The sequence below is a fragment of the Diadema antillarum genome, unplaced genomic scaffold (assembly GCF_040938485.1).
Source record: "Diadema antillarum isolate AM-2024a unplaced genomic scaffold, OU_Dant_1.0 seq00000098_RagTag, whole genome shotgun sequence".
NCBI classification, from domain to species: domain Eukaryota; kingdom Metazoa; phylum Echinodermata; class Echinoidea; order Diadematoida; family Diadematidae; genus Diadema; species Diadema antillarum.
Genome location: NW_027271187.1, coordinates 443048 through 462365, shown reverse-complemented (window position 1 = coordinate 462365; position 19318 = coordinate 443048). Strand labels below are relative to the sequence as shown.

Genomic DNA, 19318 nt, shown 5'->3' with positions numbered 1-19318 from the left:
AGCGTGATCCGCACAGCCATCCATATCCCAAGAAATCATGCAATTATTTCGGAATTATCAGGATAATTTGCAGCATGGCGAGTGAGCGTGTCAATGCTAGGACAAAAAATGCCAAAACTTTCAATCTCGTAATGCAAAAATAAGTCTGTGAGATTGAACACATGGGCAAGGCAATAATTCAGGTAGATTTTGGTAGATCTATTTTGTCTGTGTAAATGCAACTATTGTTCCTCCTACCACCCAAATCCTTTTCTCATGGGGAGTCGTGGGGATCACAACATTGGCACCACTTTATTAGCACCTCTAATTTTCACTGCGTACTTCATATCAGGGACAGATTATGCTATAAAAGCTGTTATTTTTGCGAGCTAGATTTTAACTTTTCCAAATTTCACCATTAACAGTTGGGGTTGCCAAATTTTAACAACACTCTAAACTAGAAATGTCGCTACAGCGACTGGTTATACCCCCGCCAAACAACATTTCATAAGCTTTGGTCAAAACAACATTTCATAAGCTTTGGTCAAAAAACTGAGGAAGTAGTTAAATCCGCAAGATCTTTCCTTGATCTTCTGCCATTAATATGCCGTTACCATGGCAACGTACTTTCGGGTACTGTCGAAAAATGCGTCTTGCACATCTACAACCAAAGGCACACATCTGTACCAAGTTTCATGGAAATCGGGCAAAAACTGAGGAAGTAGTTTGCAACACAAAATTTTCCATCATTTTTGCTCATAATATGTGAGCTGTTACCATGGCAACATACTTTTTGTCACTGTCAAGAAATGTGTCATGCTGACCTATATCCTAAGACAAACATTCAATATGAATTCCATGAGAATTGGAAGAACACTGATGAAGCAGTTTTGCCATGAAGCATTTTGCCCTATATTTTACCAATAACATGCCGTTACCATGGCAACGCACTTTTTGCCACTGCGGAAATATGTGTCTTGCACATTAACATATTCAGATGAACATCTGTACCTAATTTCATAAAAATTGATCAAAAACTGTGGGAGGAGTTCGCGACGCAAGATTTGCACCCATTTTTGCCCATAATATGCCGTTACCATGGCAACGTACTTTTGGGTACTGTCAAAAAATACGTCTTGCACATCTACAACCCAAGGCACACATCTGTGCCAAGTTTTATGGGAATCGGTTGAAAACTGAGGAAGTAGTTCGCGACGCAAGATTTGCAACGGACCGACCGCCCGACCGCCCGACCGCCCGACCGACCGCCCGACCGACCGCCCGACCGACCGCCCGACCGTCCGCTGATTCCTATATACCCCCTTCAAACTTCGTTTGGCGGGGGTATAAATATCGCAACGTGCTAGGGTATGAGTGCACTAAAGATCTAGCCTCGGTATCACATCATGAAAACAACATCTCGCAAAGATGTCTGTGACCTCTGAATGTGAAAATAACAGTTTTTACCAAAGATGGACCTAGCTAAATTAGTTTAATCTGCACTATATCAGAAACAAATTGAGTAAATGTTGCCAATTCAAGAGAAAAACAGATGTTTCAATCTCCTAAAATGCATTAGCAATTTTAAAGTTAGTAATTAGGAGGGTATTGAAAATAACTGCAACCAAAAGAAACAATGTAATTCTTAGTAACTTTCCTTCTTTTAGCATTCATTCAATTTCATTTCATTGCCAGATACAGTAAGAAACGATCACCGGATATTACCGAGACGAGGCTGGCCGATCCTGCTGCAGTAGGATGGGATGGAATCTGAAAAGAAACAAGAAATAAGTCTCAAGGGTGCAGATTGTCAAATTCAGCTTCTGATGATTAATTCAAGAAAACATTTGATTCTCTCCCTCTCTCTACTCTATTCTTGTATACCAATGCACATCTCCTAAATGTCAATTTCAAAGTTATACCATGAACCCGTAACTATTAATGTCACTTTGCTTCAAAATATAGAATACATATTTTGGGTCTGTTTATGAGTTAGGACACACTGACCTGATTCAAAATTAGTAGTTGGTATTGTCATCTAAACCAACTGTATATAGGGATTCCTCTATCAGAATCATATTTTTGAGCATTCTCTCGTGGTCATGATCTGACATTTGGATGAGAACGTGTTTCCCATGATCTTTACAGCTCTTCACCGACTGACCCGTTTAATTCGTGTGAAAATCATGCCCATCTTCTGCTTATTTCCCTGTGTTTTCCCCAGAGTGAAAGAGAGCATTATACGGGGTAATGAATGTCCAGGGCTCGGAGGAAAAGGGACGAGGACAAAAAGTGAATGAATGAATAAATCATTTTGTTATCAAACCTGTATCTGAACCCAATTATGTGGAAAAGGTGTCGAAGAACCGAATGTTACGCAAAGCCAGAAAGGTCATTTAAATATAGAGAGACGGTCATGGACAGGTGAGGATGTGGAGAGCCTCTGGGGCCTGATATCTTTCATGATGTTCTCAGGATATGAGGGAAGGCAGTTAAACACATATCTACAATTAAATCTCTCAGAAAACAAAACATGCGACAGGACTGCACATTGCCATGACTTTATGACAGGGTCTGCGTACTTCTTCGCTGCAAATATCTGAATTGCAGGAATGGCATTGTATATAATCATGAAGTGTGGAAGTTTCTCATGGTATGATTGCCTTACCCTAGCATTAATTGGCAAATTCATTCTCTCGGGGTTTACTTACTGCTCAGCAGGGAATGGTGATTCACTCGGACTATGAGTATGAACACTGCCACCTGAAATGCAAGGGAAAACAAACACATGGGTATATAATATCACAAAGGAGTAGGCTTACAGCAGTACACCATGTAAATTGTACATATATTCCAGTGTTCACATTTATTTGATGTATATCGAAGCCATGCAACAGCTCTCAAATCATACAGGAATACAAGGAGAGAATTGGTGATTATATGCAGGCATATATTCTGAATGCAAAGTTCATATATTACACACGATGTGTTAAAATGCAGAAATAAATTCAGTCTATATCACCATTTGCCAAACATTTCATGCTCAGTTTTAGGTAAGGACTCGAGCCCTAGGCTAACAAGTTTTCCCTCTATACAACGACTTTAAGCATTTTTAGTGCAAAACTTTGTGAGAATACCCCCCCCCCCCACACACACACACAGACAGTTGTGGTACTGACACAAATGAATGCAAAAATACATACGATTACTAAACTGTGGTAACCAGACTGTTTTCCCTGATTGCAGGTACTAGAATTAAAAGTAGGTTCGATGCATGTAATAAATGAGCATTAAAGAAGTGGAAAGCAGCAAAGGGCAAAAAGCCCTCTTCCAAAGTAAAACAAAAAAAAAAAAAACAAAAAAAAAAAAAAAAACACATGCACAAACATGCACACACACACACACATCTCTTTTATATTTTTCTCTAATGAATAAATGGGCTGTCATTTACGAAGTGAAATGTTTTCATTTCAAAAGCATGCAAATATGCCAATAATAAGCAAACTTTTTTTCCAAACAATACCTCAGATTCAATAAACATGCCATGCACGGTTGATGAGGATTTCAACCAAAAAAATTAATGATATCTGTTGATCCACACCGATGCATGTATGACATCATAATTTTGGAGATAAACGTGACAAGATAATCCCCAGCTAAGATAGCGGCAATCCGAAGCTCTGGAATGAGGCATGGCTTCCATATCTTTCATCCCCCCCCCCCCCCCCCCCCCCCCCCCCCCGTGCCCTTGAAGAGAACGTACAGCGAACTAATTGAAGCCTACTTTTCCTGCTCAATGACAACCTACACAGTATAGGTCCGTGTGCCCCAGGAAGAGTTCATACTTTAAGGAATAAAGCATGCGTTTGAACGAATGCTCCTCTTATTGATAATGGCATAGAATCAGACTGAACAGGGTAAAAATTAAGAAATTGCCATTCCAATCTTAAAAAGACAAAGTATGAAAGTGACAAAAAACAATGAAACAGTTTAATTTTGCCATTATCAAAGTTAGATGATTTCAAATTCTATTACTTGTTCAGTGTGTTGCTTGATCATTATGATTGTTGATAATTTAGGAGGAAAATCTAGAGAAGATTTGTGTGCCGGGAAGTGAGAGACTTCTGGGGTCGCTTGAAACCTCATCAAAATTGCATGTCTATGGAGTGACGTAAAGATGACTGATATCATTCTGCTGGGAATGATGCGGACCTTTATGGCTATAACTTTCTGATTTTTTTTTTTTAAATTGTCGTCCAATTCTCACGGAAACTTTCACTTATTGTGTTTGTTTGAATTCACTCTCTTTGTAAAGGTCGGCTCGATCAGAGAGCGGATTCTTAGAAAAGCACCCTAAGATGACACAGCCTCCACTTACATGTAGGTCACATGTATACAACATCACATGGTGCTTTCAGACGCAACATGAGTCGACCCGAAAAAGACAGAAAATTTGGAGGTCAATGTACTTTGTATTGTGCAAACCTTTCATTCTGCGATACTCCAGGCGAAGCACAGCCCGTGATGCACAATGCACAACATACGATGGACACAAGTCATCACTATAGCTCACTTGAGCACTTTGACTTACGTAAGCAATCAAACAAAGAAACAAACAAACCCTAATGTGCAAACTATCCAGACAGGTCTGAATAGAGACTAAACTGTAATTCAGTGCAGCTGAAATTGATGGCTCATAACATGGCTTTATGGATTATGACATCTCCACATTCTCCCTGCTCTTTTATTAAATCAGTGTTTATGAAACATGTTTCCATCTTTACTTAAAGGCACACTACAGTTGCTAGATCTGTCGTATGAGCCCAATGGGAATAAATGTAAAGGCTCCATTCCATGGAAATACATGTAACCAGTGCATTTTCCATGGATAATTGAACATGGGAGCTTGCAGTTAAAACTTAACCCTTTGCGAGCTTGGAATGCTGATTTGCAGAGAAAACGCCATAGTGCTGTACGCACACTGGAGCAGAAAGTGTTAAGACAATATACAGACACAAGAGATTTCTGGGGACAACAGGAGACAGATTCAAAGTCCTACTGATGGTATGAGTTTAGGAAGGATGCAAATTTAGTCAAACTTTGGGCAATGCAGTGGACAAGAAAAACACCAACCTCTGAAGATTAAAAAACAAACGTACACACACAAAAAAGCAAAGTAAACTACATTTACCCGTAATCAAAACAAATTTGACGATCAAAATTGGTAATCGTAATTATAGCACGAACTCTGCATTCACCCCTCTCCCATTATAAAGGAAAGCGACAGGAAAGAAACAAAGCAAAAAGGAAAGCAAGGGACTTATCATTTACAAAAAGTCTCATGATATGGCTTAGTCCAACATTGTTTACAGCTGTGTTGTTCACAAGGTAGAACAAATACACCGTATGTCTGGCAGCATATCCACATCGGCAGGGCTTAACTTCTGAGAAAACACAATTTATGGCGTCTGGCCGAAGTAAGCCCTTGATGCAGAGAGACAAATGTCGTCATTAGCTCTGGAAGGCAGTGGCTCTACATGCCAGGCATTACTCATCTGCACTTGCTCGTAAACATTCTGTAAATCCCGTTTACAAAGAGGAATATTTCCGAGCTTTTAATTCTTTTGGATATCGCATAGTTCTGCGGCATCAAGCGGGATTGTGAACTAAATCCCCAGTGCCCGTATATTGCGTGTGTGTGACGGAGAAATAGAGCGAGAGCAAAACTGATGAAATAACCATTTTATCATCCTGCGACAACATGGGCAGAGGCTTGTGTCAGTGCAGTCATTATGGATCTCAGTTCCTTTGTACTTTTCCTTCATTCTTCTTTCAGTGTCTGTTATTTAAGCAGCTGACTAATAAAAACGCTGTTAAAGTTTATCACGGTATCAATATCAAATCATTTACAATTTCAAATGAAGAAAGAATGAGCTGTAATACGCTGACCATATTTTGCAACGTGGAACAAGCAAGAAAATTTGGACTCTGAAATTGACTGAACAGGGTAAAAATGGAGAAAAAAAACCCCTGTCTAAAGTGGCCACCTGTCTAAAACGGCCTCTTTTTTCGTCTCTCTTGGGTGGCCACTATAGACAGGTTTGACTGTATTTTGATTTGTGTAGTCCAAACCAGTTGCTCTCCGTTAACTATCAAGGTTTGAAGTTCATGCACTTGTAATTCCCATGAAATATGCTCCCTCAAAATTCTGCGGCAGAAAGACATTAAGCTGAGAGCAGTTGGTCTGGACTATTCTCTCTCTGTGCTGACAGGTTCTTGGGATCACGCACCACTCGACCTGATGCAAACTGTTAATAGCAGCACAAATGAAAATACAGCATCATAAAAAATAGTTCAGAATCTAGACTAGCCAAATGTATACACAAACTGGAGGGGGGGGGGGGGGGGATTGGAGTCATCAACTCATAACATAAGCCCTCATTGACCTGTACACGAACCTTCATCAATTTTTTTCTCCCCGACATGAGATCAATTAGAGTTACATCTCTCAAATCAGATTATGGTAGCCTTGTTCAAAACTACAGTGTAGACATGATGACTTTTAGCAGGAAAGGGATTACAGTCGCATAAAACATAATTCTATATATCTTTACATTCTGTGTTTTGTAAACAAATTGGGAACACAACATATATTGTGAAGCTAGACAGCTAGCTCTGGCTTTGTTTGATGTGGGCTTCCTGGTGATACTGCAAGTATGATTGCGATGGAAAGTAGTACATGCACATATCACAAGTTGAAGGTATCATTACTTTTAAAGGACATAGACTAGCTATTCAATTCAACAGATGACGACTATGGTCATGATACAAAAATGTTCCAACCTCAGGTTTTCACCCATTGGGGATGAGTCCCGAGTATACTCCAGCAGGGGTGTATGGAAAATGTGTGCTGTAGCAAAATCACTCTGGACATCCTCAACGGGTTAACATGCTATTTTGCGGAAGTTACAACCTGCCCTCCATAGCATTTCAAACCCTTTGGACAGATCATTCTCCCTCCAGTGTAAAAGGGGGCATTAATGACTACTTCGATCATCTCAATATACGGTAATGTAATTTGCTCATTCAAAAAAAGCAAAACACCAGAAAGCTTTCATGGCTGAATTGTTTTTGTTGGGTGATTTGCTCAATGAAATTCATCATGTATCAAAAGCACTTGAAGAAACCAGGTGGGCGTGTCAGCATGAATCATGTACAAGTACGTGGGCACATGAAAAATTTGACCTTTTAGGAGCAATAGGGAAGTTTCATAAAGGAATGTTTTCCTTTGTCAGATGACAAAAACACACATGCTTACATTATGGTGATCTGAAAATCTCTCTTCTATTTTTTTTTTCCAGTTTAAAGGAACTTCATTCCATGATCAGAAAAGAGAGAGAGAGAGAGAGAGAAAAGCATACTGTAGGTTTATTGATCACATTTAAAGGCGGTAAAAGGATTAAAATCACGGATTCTATGATCAAAAGCTGTACATCAATGCTCCCATCCCATCCTGAAAATTAAATATGCATGATTAGCATACCTAGAACCTATCCCTTATTCAGGGCTGCAAACTAACCCATTTTTTTTCTACTGATCACACCTGCCTGTTGGACCAGTAGGTACTGGTACCCAGTTTTTCCATCTTTTACTGGTCCATTCCTGAAGAAAATTACTGGTCCGACAGTTATTTTTACTGGTCCTGACCATCGGACCAGTGCCAGTGTGCAGCATTGTCTTATTATACATGTATAATATTTTGGTCATAATAAATTGAAAGTCAATGATTTTACACACAAACACATACACAACCCTACTGTGGACATCAATGCAGCTTTCACTTTCTACAGTGTAGTTGTATCTGCCAAGCTGTTTAAAAATAAAAAATAAAAAAATGAGATGCTCTCATCTGAATGAAACACCATATGATGCTATCATCTGAACCCCCTCCCCCCCCCCAAAAAAAATGACTATTTGCTTCTTTAAATGTTGCTATTCTTAACCTATAAAGAAAAAGAAAATCGTCGTAGTGAGCATCCTGCAATAATTCATAGTTTGAGTGAAATTTATTTCTATAAATCCCTATTTGTGAACTTTTTCGATCACTTGGCAAGATGAATGAAGCCTTATGTTATCCTGAACCAAATGATCAGGAAGAACTTGATTGGATACCATAGAAACATTTCAAACATGGGGGATAAAATCAGAAGAAAAAGATATCCTTGGTCCTTAGTAGTTTGGACAGAAATAAGGAAAGAAATCAGAAAACAGTTTTCTCAGACGACTCTAAAGATCAAGGATCAAGGGCTGGAAGAGGGAAGGCTGCAAACAACAACAGAACAGAGCAGTCTAATTCTGAGGAGCAATATGATCCCTGGGAAACTGGGCGAGCGTGGAAAACAACAGCTCAGAAACAATGATCTTTACAAACATGTTGCATGAAAGGTTACGAACAATGTGACAGTAATGAGGTCACTACTCCAGCAGAAATAGGCTTGGGAAATGTCATTCTCGGTTCTAGGAACACCACCCCCTGGAAAACCACCCTCCGGATAACTACCACCCGGATAATTACCCCCCATGACAATTCCCCCCTAGGGCAACTACCCCCCGGACAACTACCCTCCAATGGCAATTACCCTCCAGGGTAATTACCCCCTAGGACAACTACCCCCTGGACAACTACCCTCCTAGGACAATCACCCCCTAGGGCAATTCCCCCTTAGGAAAACTACCCCCTGGATAACTACCCCTCGGATAACTACCCCTGGATAACTACCCCCTCGGATAACTACCCCCTGTATAACTACCCCCCGGAAAACTACCCCCTGGGTAACTACCCCCCGGAGAACTACCCCCTGGATAACTACCCCCCGGAGAACTACCCCCTGGGTAACTACCCCCCCGGAGAACTACCCCCTGGGTAACTACCCCCAGGATAACTACCCCCCCCCCCCCCCCCCCCCCCCGGATAACTACCCCCCGGATAATTACCCCTCGGATAATTACCCCACGGATAATTACCCCCCCGGATAATTACCCCTCGGATAATTACCCCCCGGATAATTACCCCCCGGATAATCACCCCCCCGGATAACTACCCCCTCCCAGATAATTACCACCAGGATAATTATCCCCAGGTTAATTACCCCCTCCTCCGAAAACTAGACCCCAGATAACTTCCACCCGATAACTACCCCCTCCGATAACTTCCCATGGATGATTACCCCGGGTAAGTAGGCCTACAACTCCCCCTCCCCTATAACTATCAAGAGGAAAATTACCCCCAGGACAGTGCACCACGCCAATTACCCCCTGGGTAACTACCTCCAGGGTCATTGCCCCCACCCCCCCCCCACCCCAATCTTACTTTTGATAAAAAGAATATCATTACTAAAGGAAACGAAGTTCTTTATATTATCTGCCAGGAATCACAGAGATGCCATACTGATACATCATCTTATGAAAACAACATCTTAAGGATTTACGATTTGTATCGTTTGCATTTAGGACGATTTATGTACAAGCTTAATTTCTCCCTCTGTATTTTGACTCTATGTTCATAAAAAACGAAGCTGTCCCTTCATATCCTACCCGGTAATCCAGTAAATGTCAATGCGTTTAACCAAAACTATTTTCGCTAAATCTGTATTTTCTTTTACTGTTCCGAAATTTTGGATTTCTCTTGATAGTATAGTATAAAAAAAGTTTTAAGTTTGAATGCCTTTACCATTGAACTAAAGACATTTTGAAGAAATGTTTTCAATTCAATTCAATTCATTTATTTTCATTCTTCTTCTTTTTTTCTTTTTCAACAAAAACATAACACAAGATAGATCAGGTTTTACATCATAAACAAAGAACATTTGTCTTAATTAATAAATGGTATCAATAAACATAGGAGCGCATACTGGCAAAAAAAAAATACAAAGTCATGCTTCAGTTGAAAAAAAAGGAAAAAAGAATGGAGAGGTCCACTAAAAAGCAAAGCTTGTAGATTGTGAACCACTCATAACACAATGTTACACTTCAGAATGAGTTAAAATTTTTGCAATATTTTTTTAACCACAATCGTCTATCGTTTACCACAACTCCATGTAACACTTCTTTATTTTGAGGCGCTTATATCTCATGCCTCACGTGCCCTGGTTTTGACCCATCATCTTCCTCTTCCCTCTCGCTTTTCTCTGTCCACCGTGAAAGTAGTCTATTCCTGTCATTCATAACTCACCTTTCCTCTTTCTCTCATTACAAGGGATTTATCTCATGTGTGTTCATTGCAGTGCACTCCCGTTAAAACGAAATGCTCAGGACCGGCAGCTTTTTTTTTTTTTCGTTTTAACGAAATTTCGTTATAACCGAACAAATGTAATATGCAATGTATAACGAAAAGAAGGAAACCACGCATAAAAAAATCTGTTTGTTGAATCCTCATAATACGCTGGAAAGCTATGTAAAATGGGAGATTACCTTTTTAATTTCGTTTAAATATTACATTTTAAAAAGAGCATAAAGTTGTTTGTGTTGTCACACATGTGTAGAAATGACGGTGTACGATTTGGTTACAGTTCGCTATTCCAATGGTTTTTTCTTACTAAAGTACGTTACTCCAAAGGCTCCTTATTCCGAAGTTTCGCCATCCCAGGGATTCCGATGGTTTGTTTATGTGACGGTTCGCATTTCCGCAGAATCATTATTCCGAGAGTTCATAATTTATAGATCAAAATAATATATTGTTCATTTTCCGAAGGTTCGTTGATCTGAAAATGAAATGAGGTTCGTCATTCTGAAGGTTTATGAATCAAAAAAAGAGAAAGGTTCACTATTCAGAAAGTCCGTTGTTCCGAAGGCTTTTTCATCCGAAAATTAAATAAGGTACGTTATTCCGAAGAAATTTTGTTAATGAAAAAAAAAATGAGAAAGGTTTGTTATTTCGAAGATTTATTTATCTTAAGACGATTATAAGAATTGCAATTCTTAAGCTTTGTTAGTGTACTCTCCTTTTTCCACCATGGATTAACGATACTTTTTGTAATGTTCCGATTAACGAACGTTTTGAATTCCTGTCATTTTCGGACTAACGAAACGTATAAGAATAAAAATAAGGACCATATTCTATTATCGGATTAACGAACCTTTGGAATAACGCCAAAATGTGCTTAATAACAAACCCTCTTTCATTTCCGAACTAAGGGACATTTAGTTGTATCAGAATCTGTGTGTTTTGTATTAAAGGACTTCGGAACAATGAAACAAACCTTAACTGAATTCAGATTATTGTATTACAATAACGCAAGTTCCCCTCGGAAACTGTGCGTGATACACGGGAGTGAACATTCAATGATGCGTTCGCTCATGCAGAGACGCTTTAAAAATGCTTGTTCCGCTATGCATTTTCGAATGCGATCCGCATTTCGTTGTAACGGAGCACATTTCTTTTGTTTTTCTTTGTCAGTGGCGCTCAGAAAAGACTTCGTGATAACGAAAATTTTGTTATAACCGTCTTCGTTATAAGCGAATTTTGTACATAGACTTTAATGGCGATAATTTTGGGACCAGAAGTTTTGCTTCGTTACAACGAAATTTCTTTATAACCGTGTTCGTTGTAACGGGAGTGCACTGTATCATTATTTGTGTACTTCGTCTCTGTCTTAATGTGCTTTCTTTGTATTGTTTCATCAATTTTGTAACTATTTTAGTGTTATACCGTTAACGCTCATTTCAGAATTGCCCTACTGCATTATTGGGCATTAACAACTAGTATATCAAGGATGTGGGAAGAGATTGTCACCTCCTTGTGTGGAACTGACAGCTTGTCAGGACTGATAACTTTCATAAAACCGTGCCCGGATCCTATCAGAAATTATGGCTTTATATCGAAGGGTTCCTCGCTAATGTTAACGGAATATGAATTGCAGTGAAATCAACTCTCCTTTTCTTATATTTATCGTCTAATGTGTTATAACGGTAGAAAATGACAAGCCAAAAGAGTAAATGTGACCGTGCACCTCAAAACGAACATAAAGCCGCACACACTGATTTTGCGTGAGGACTGAAAATAAGTGAAATGGGTCAACCTAGCCGAACTTGACTTTTTCATATTTTCTGAAAGAGCGGGTCTTCTTTTATGCTAAAATTTGGTATCATAAAACGGGCAGGAAAGTGTGTTTTCTTAGCAGTTTATCTCGAACATTTTTGGTAGAATAGTGTGATTATGCGTGTCTTTAGAATCCCTTTTTCATTTCTGAAAAACCTTGTCCACACTCTTCACTTTCAACTCTAATAACCTTTGAAAGGATAGTGCTATATTGCTTTGAAAATTGGCAGTAATTATGGACAGAATGTGTTAATTAGGCATGCTTAATTTCAGTTTAATCTGATAATCCCTTCATTGTTGTAAATCTGGCGGTTTACTTCCTGTTCTTTGTCCCATTCATCGCACAGCCAGCACGGTTTGGTAGAGATTCTGCGCTTGAATAGACACTGTACTTCAGAGCCTCTTTTCTCAGTTCCCACTTTTCCTGAGTTTGTGCTTTCTTTCCAATATTTAGATAGGTTCGGAGAGTCCATTTGATTTGAGTTATACATCATTTTAAAGCTTAAAGTCTGCTCTTTCAGAATATGGTCTTAACTATAAAAATTCATATCTGGCGACTTTTAGTTTGTTTTGAGGTGCAGGGTCACAAATGATGACAGTGTAAGAGAAAGGTGCATCTTCTGATATGGTGTTATGAACTTATGGAAAAATTACAACGGGTGGTAACTTTCGGGGGGCGGGGGGGGGGGGGGGGGGTTGTCCAGTAGGTAAGTATCAGGAGGGGGCGGGGGGGGGGGGGGGGGGTTCGGGGTATGGTTATGGGGGGGGGGGTAGTAATCCGGGTGGTAGTTATCCCGGGGGTAGTTATCCGGGGAGTAATTATCCGGGTGGTAGTTATCCTGGGGGTAGTTATCCGGGGGGTAGTTATCCGGGTGGTAGTTATCCTGGGGGTAGTTATCCGGGGGGTAGTTATCCGGGTGGTAGTTATCCTGGGGGTAGTTATCCGGGGGGTAGTTACCCAGGGGGTAGTTATCCGGGGGGTAGTTATCCAGGGGGTAGTTATCTGGGGGGTAGTTATCCAGGGGGTAGTTATCCGGGTGGTAGTTATCTGGGGGGTAGTTATCCGGGGGGTAGTCATCCAGGGGGTAGTTACCCAGGGGGTAGATATCCAGGGGGTAGATGTCCTAGGGGTAATTGCCCTTGGGGGTTGTTGCCCTAGGAGGGTAGATGACCGGGTGGTAATTGTCCTAGGGGGTTATGGCCCTGGAGGGTGATTACCCTAGGAGGGTAATTGTCCGGGGGGTAGTTGCCCTAAGGGGGAATAGACCTGGGGGGTAATTATCCGGAGGGTAGTTGCCCAGGGGGTAAGTGCCCGGATACGGTCATTCTCCAATGTATTATTGTTTACATGCATGGCTGTTGCAATGAAATGCCCCCTATATGTTGAAGTCGACTGCAACAAACAGAGTGATGCATATATGTCCAAAAACAAAACATATTTTGTAAGAAATTTCATGAAAATTGAAAACATAATTCTTTGATTTTATCATGTATCTAATGAACATAATGACAATCAGTGATACTGGTAAAAACAAACAAACAAAAAAACAAATTTTCAAACTAGATGAGATACGTCAGTACTTGGTAAGTCTCCTGTTCAAAAACATGTTTATATTTTCTGACTTGTCTTCCAGAAATGAAATACCAATAAAACATTCTCAGCTATGCATTGAAGCATTGTATCGACTCAGCAGTGACTTTGTATTTTCATGATATTGCATAACATAGTACATAAACAGGGGCAGATCCAGGAATTCTGGAAGGGGGGGGGGGCACAACTAATATTTGTGGTGCCACTTTTGGGTTTCATTTCATTTTTTTCTTTTTATTTCTTTTGTTTTTAACGAAATATAGGGGGAGCGTGCGCCGATTGCGCCCCCCTCTGGATCCGCCACTGCATAAAAGAGACAGTGCCAAGTATATATTTGTAGAATTTGTTGTTGCCCTTGAGCAGAGAAGCCAATGCTCTGAAAAACTCAAAGCATATTGCATTGAGCGAGGATGATGACATACAAATTTGTAGGAGGCTTACATATTTCAGAAATGTAGCATTTTATGTAATCCATTACAATACTGCTTGCTTAACATGTTCACCTGTGTAGAATTTATGCATGCTTCCTCTTTTTGTTCTGCTTCCTTGAGCCGTCACTCATGTTGAATGCATTCTTATGGTGAAGCTACCTTATTGTCATCATCCTTGTTCATCATGATTTGTTATCATCTTTGAAAACATTCTTATTCCACATCCCAGTTGCTATAAATTCTGAAACTTAGTACCAAATATTACCAATCAAAAGTTTTTCAAATGTTAAAGTCTGAAATCATCCAGAGGTCTCATTCAAGAAACAGTCATGTAAGGTTCTGTCATACATCAATGTGACAGGGTACAAGTATCATGTCTGCCTACATACTGTATACGCCATAATTTTTGCGAGTCTAAATTTTCCCGAATCGGGAATTCCCGACCATTTCGCGAGTGGTTAAATTCGCGATCGTGGAGTCCTGTACTGAACGGAGAGTGTACACGTGTACGTCACATTCACATCGGGATCAGAGTCAATATTTTTGCGTGTCTTTGACTTCACAAATAGCACCTTACTCGCGAAATTTGCGAAAATAAAAACCTCGCTGAACATTGGTTCCATGACATTTGCTCCTGCCACAATTGCTCCCATGAAATATCTCCATCCTAAGCCAAACATAATTTCTACCCACAAACATAACCCCAACCCTAATCCTCATATCAACCTAAACCTAAAAACCTGTATCACAACCTAAACCCTAACCCTAAGTCCTTGGAGAATATATGACAGTAGCAATTGTCACAGGAGTAAATGTCATGTCATCATGAACATCATTCATCTTATCTTTAGGTCTACCGGTCAGCTTACCTGAGCTGTGTGGAGAGGTTCCATGGAACAGAGGCCTAGCTGGAGGGGTTTCCCCTATACTCGACATTGATAGCCTCCTCTTTGGGGTGGAACCGAAACTGGTGAACAAGACAGGGTAATCAGTGATGATGATGAAAAATAATGATGATGATGACAATAACAAGCATCATCGTAGAATAATCATGAAGTCATCACCTAGTCATTACAATGACTATGACAACAATGGTAATCATAGTAGAAATAGTAACAAGGAAAAGTAGAAATTACGCGGTGCGTAATATATGTCCCCGCCGGAAGTAGCATTTAGTAGCAAAATGTACAATATAGGTAAAAAGATCAAGGTCAAAGGTCAAAGAAGTCAAAGGTCAAAATTCTATGTAGAAGTTTTGAAGCCCTCACCTAGTGCCATCACATAAAGCAAACGGAATCGAAATCGGGTTAGAAATGGCGAAGGAGTAGCATTTTGTAGGCAATGTACAATATAGGTCAAAAATCAAGGTCAAAGGTCAAAGAAGTCAAAGGTCAAAATTCTGTGTAGAAGTTTTGAAGCCCTCACCTAGTGCCATCACTTAAAGCAAACGGAATCGAAATCGGGTTAGAATTGGCGAAGGAGTAGCATTTGGTAGCAAAATGTACAATACAGGTCAAAAATCAAGGTCAGAGGTCAAAGAAGTCCAAGGTCAAAATTCTGTGTAGAAGTTTTGAAGCCCTCACCTAGTGCCATCACTTAAAGCAAACGGAATTGAAATCAGGTTACAAATGGCGAAGGAGTAGCATTTTGTAGCAAAATGTACAATATAGGTCAAAAATCAAGGTCAAAGGTCAAAGAAGTCAAAGGTCAAAATTCTGTGTAGAAGTTTTGAAGCCCTCACCTAGTGCCATCACATAAAGCAAACGGAATCAAAATCGGGTTAGAAATGGCGAAGGAGTAGCATTTTGTAGGCAATGTACAATATAGGTCAAAAATCAAGGTCAAAGGTCAAAGAAGTCAAAGGTCAAAATTCTGTGTAGAAGTTTTGAAGCCCTCACCTAGTGCCATCATATAAAGCAAACGGAATCAAAATCGGGTTAGAAATGGCGAAGGAGTAGCATTTTGAAGCAAAATGTACAATATAGGTCAAAGGTCAAGGTCAAAGGTCACAACTGAAATTCTGTATAGAAGTTTCAAAGCTCCCATGTAGTGCTATCATATAAAGCAAACAGAATCAAAATCGGGTTAGAAATGGCGAAGGAGTAGCATTTTGAACATTTTGATCACACACGGACGCACAGACGGACGGACAGACGGACAGACGGACAGACGGACACACGGACACACACACGTACGGAGCCCGTTTCATAGTCCCCTGCTCGAACTCGTTCGGCGGGGACAATTAGTAGTAGTAATAATAATAACTACACGAATAACAGTAATTAAAAAACAATAATCAATAATCAACATTAACATTGCATCAGTGGTGTTGTGTGTGTGTGTGTGTGTGTGTGTGTGTGTTTTTTTGAAAGGGGAGGAGGAGAGTTTCATGAAACAATACATAGTTGACACATACATGTATAAGGATGAGCAGCTCAGGTAAGTATATTAATGTGACCCAGCATCACAAAACCAACAAAAAGTCTCCAGACATGGATTTTCAGTTTAGAGCAGATTCTGAAAGAGCTGATTTAAAACGAAGTAAAACTCAATTCAAATGGACTCTCCTGACCTATCCTAATATTGGAAAGAAAGCACACATTGTGGAAAGTGTGTACTGAGTAAAGAGGCTCTGAAGCAAAGGGTTTACTCAAGCGCTTAATCTTTACCAAGCCAGGCTAGCTGTGTGATGAATGGAACAAAAACAGGATGGCAACCACAGGAGCAACAACTAAGGGATTATCAGATTAAGCTGAAATTGAGCATGCTTTATTAACACATTCTGCAAATGATTAATTAATGCAAACTTTCAAAGTAGTTGCATCATCCTTTCCAAAGTTATTAGAGTTAAAAGTGAAGAGTATGGAAAGGGTTTTTAAGAAATGAAAAGGGGACTCTATAAGGCGCACCTTATCAAACTATTCTACCAGAAAGTGTTTGAGAAAAACTGCTAAAAACACAATTTCCTGTTAGTTTTATGATTCCAAACTCTAGTACTGTATGAGCTGAAATTTTCGCGTACAGATATTTTCGTGAATTGCTACTTGGAGGACATTTTCGCGTGTTAATTTCGCGGTTGCGAGGGTCTAACTGAACTTAGCTATTCGCGCGTTGTTATTTTTGCATGTTGTTATTTTCGCGGTTCAAAGGCGATTCGCAAAATTCGCGAAAATAAAACCACCGCGAAAATTTCAGCTCGTACACTATTATGAGAAGAAGCCTTGCTCTTTCAAGAAATACAAAAAACTCAAGATTGGCTGCGTTTACAGATTTTACATATTTTCAGTCCTCACACAAAATCAATGCGTGTGACTTTTTGTTGGTTTTGTGATGCACTGTCACATATGACCAACTCATTGACTTTCAAATGTAAAAAATACATTACAAAGAAATATTCCTCCCCTGTCTGTCTAAATTCTTACTTCCTTGTAATGACAGTTTTGTTACAAGTGTTAGATGTGGCTTACCATGACAGCTCTCCCATGCAAGCAGATAGGGCCGTCATGGGACTGGACTGGGTCTGGGAGAATGAAGGTGAGAAGACGCCCTCGCTGGTCAGCGGGAGCCTTAACTTCTTCCTGTTCCGATCCATGGTCTCGAACTCTGTCCGCAAGCGTGTCGGGAATAAAGATGGGAGTCGATGAATTCTCGGAACGTTGAGCTTGGGAGTTGAGGAAAGTGTTCAGTCACCAGGTACGTGATACGTTGCTGGGCTTGATACGTCTGTGAATAAAAAAGGGCCGCTAGGTGTCGGCTGTTTTCATTTGGCTCAAGTATGTTCTTGAAGGTTGATGGATCTGATTTGATAGAAAATTACATGAACAACCGGAAGAAAAAAAGAAAGAAAGAATTAATAATTAAGAAATGCATCAAATGGAAGGCTATTGTGGATGAAACAAGTAGAGCACAGTATCAATTTGGTGTCAAACAGTCTGACGACCTTTGGTTATTGGAATGTAATATAACTTGACACTGATAAGAACAAAAGCATCTACATGTAGTTAACCGAATAACTCTGAAGCCTGGGGCATTAAAAAGCATATTACATGCCCAAGAATGTGAGCATTGCACCCCTCTTTGCTTAAGCTGATCAGTTCATCATTGTTGGTACTTTAGAGCAGCATATCTTGTTTATAACTTTTACTACGGTCCAATCAATCGCAATAACTTTATGATCACATCATTTTATACCTGGAACTAGAGGTCAAGAGCACTATAGTACTGTAAATAGGGGTTCTAGTAGTGCAGTTCATTATCAATGTGCAATCATGGTCATGACTGAGCTGAAGTTATTATCCTACCAAATTCAGCATCCTAAGCCTTAAAGGCACTTGGTCACGGTGGTTTAGTCAAATGCATACACGGGCGCACGGCGCAAGTTTCCTATAGAGACCTACGCAATCAACTCCTCTTTAGCGCTTCGTACACTGTGACCCATTTCCCCCGAGTCCGAAGAAGTCCAATCCACTGTAGTCAGTGGTCCAATCACAGTTCGGCTCATGATTCGGCTGAGGGGGATGACAGCTTTAGCAAACTTCTTTTGTGATATAAGGCCAAGTAAAAAAAGAAACCAGTTTCTCGTCCTCGCGCGCATCGATTTTGGCCGCCGCATCGATTTTTTTACTATTTACTATTTTCAAAATGGCGCTGAAAATACCAAGAAATTCATAATTCTCGTCCCAGCCCGCTCCCCGCCCGCATCGATTTTCAGTTGCCGCATCGACTTTTTCGATATTTACTATTTTTTCGGCCGCCGAAAAAAAATCGACAATTCACCTACCAATCGTGATGTCTCATTTCTAATTACGCCTTGCGTCCTCTACTTAGCTGTAGTACAGCTGTAGCTTCTGTAGTGCGTATGTGTAATAACGCATGCATTTCACACTGCGAGCCCGGCAAGAAGGAATGACGCACAAAGCAGTCGAACTGTAGTTGGATGGGCGCGGGCGGGCCGGCCTGGGCTAGCTGTGATATACAGCGCGCTCGGTACGTCGTGAACGCGAAAGCGGCAACATGATTTTTGCGATCAATCGCTGATATTCCACGCATATTTCGCGCATTGTTCGTATTTTTCCCCGTTTCTCATATTTTAAGCGGATGAATTGTACTGTACAAATGCTCGTGAGGATTGTATCGAGTTTGTATGTATACATTTTCATGTCATTGTGACTATGTGCATGTGTGTGCAGTGTCGGAAGGTACGGTGCCAGTGCAGTGTGG

The 19318-nt window shown here is 40.2% G+C and overlaps 1 protein-coding gene across 1 annotated transcript in view; it reads right to left on the bottom strand.

Annotated features, from left to right (window-relative positions):
- Positions 1 to 19318, bottom strand: part of LOC139726747 (M-phase inducer phosphatase 1-B-like) — a 35563-nt gene that overhangs the window by 10923 nt on the left and 5322 nt on the right. Inside the window, exons 2-5 of the mRNA XM_071637741.1 lie at positions 17566 to 17895; positions 14968 to 15065; positions 2691 to 2742; positions 1705 to 1749 (exon numbers count right to left, since the gene is read on the bottom strand). Of these exons, the coding sequence (XP_071493842.1) occupies positions 1705 to 1749; positions 2691 to 2742; positions 14968 to 15065; positions 17566 to 17690 (320 nt within the window). The 5' untranslated portion in view covers positions 17691 to 17895. The remainder of the gene's footprint in view (positions 1 to 1704; positions 1750 to 2690; positions 2743 to 14967; positions 15066 to 17565; positions 17896 to 19318) is intronic.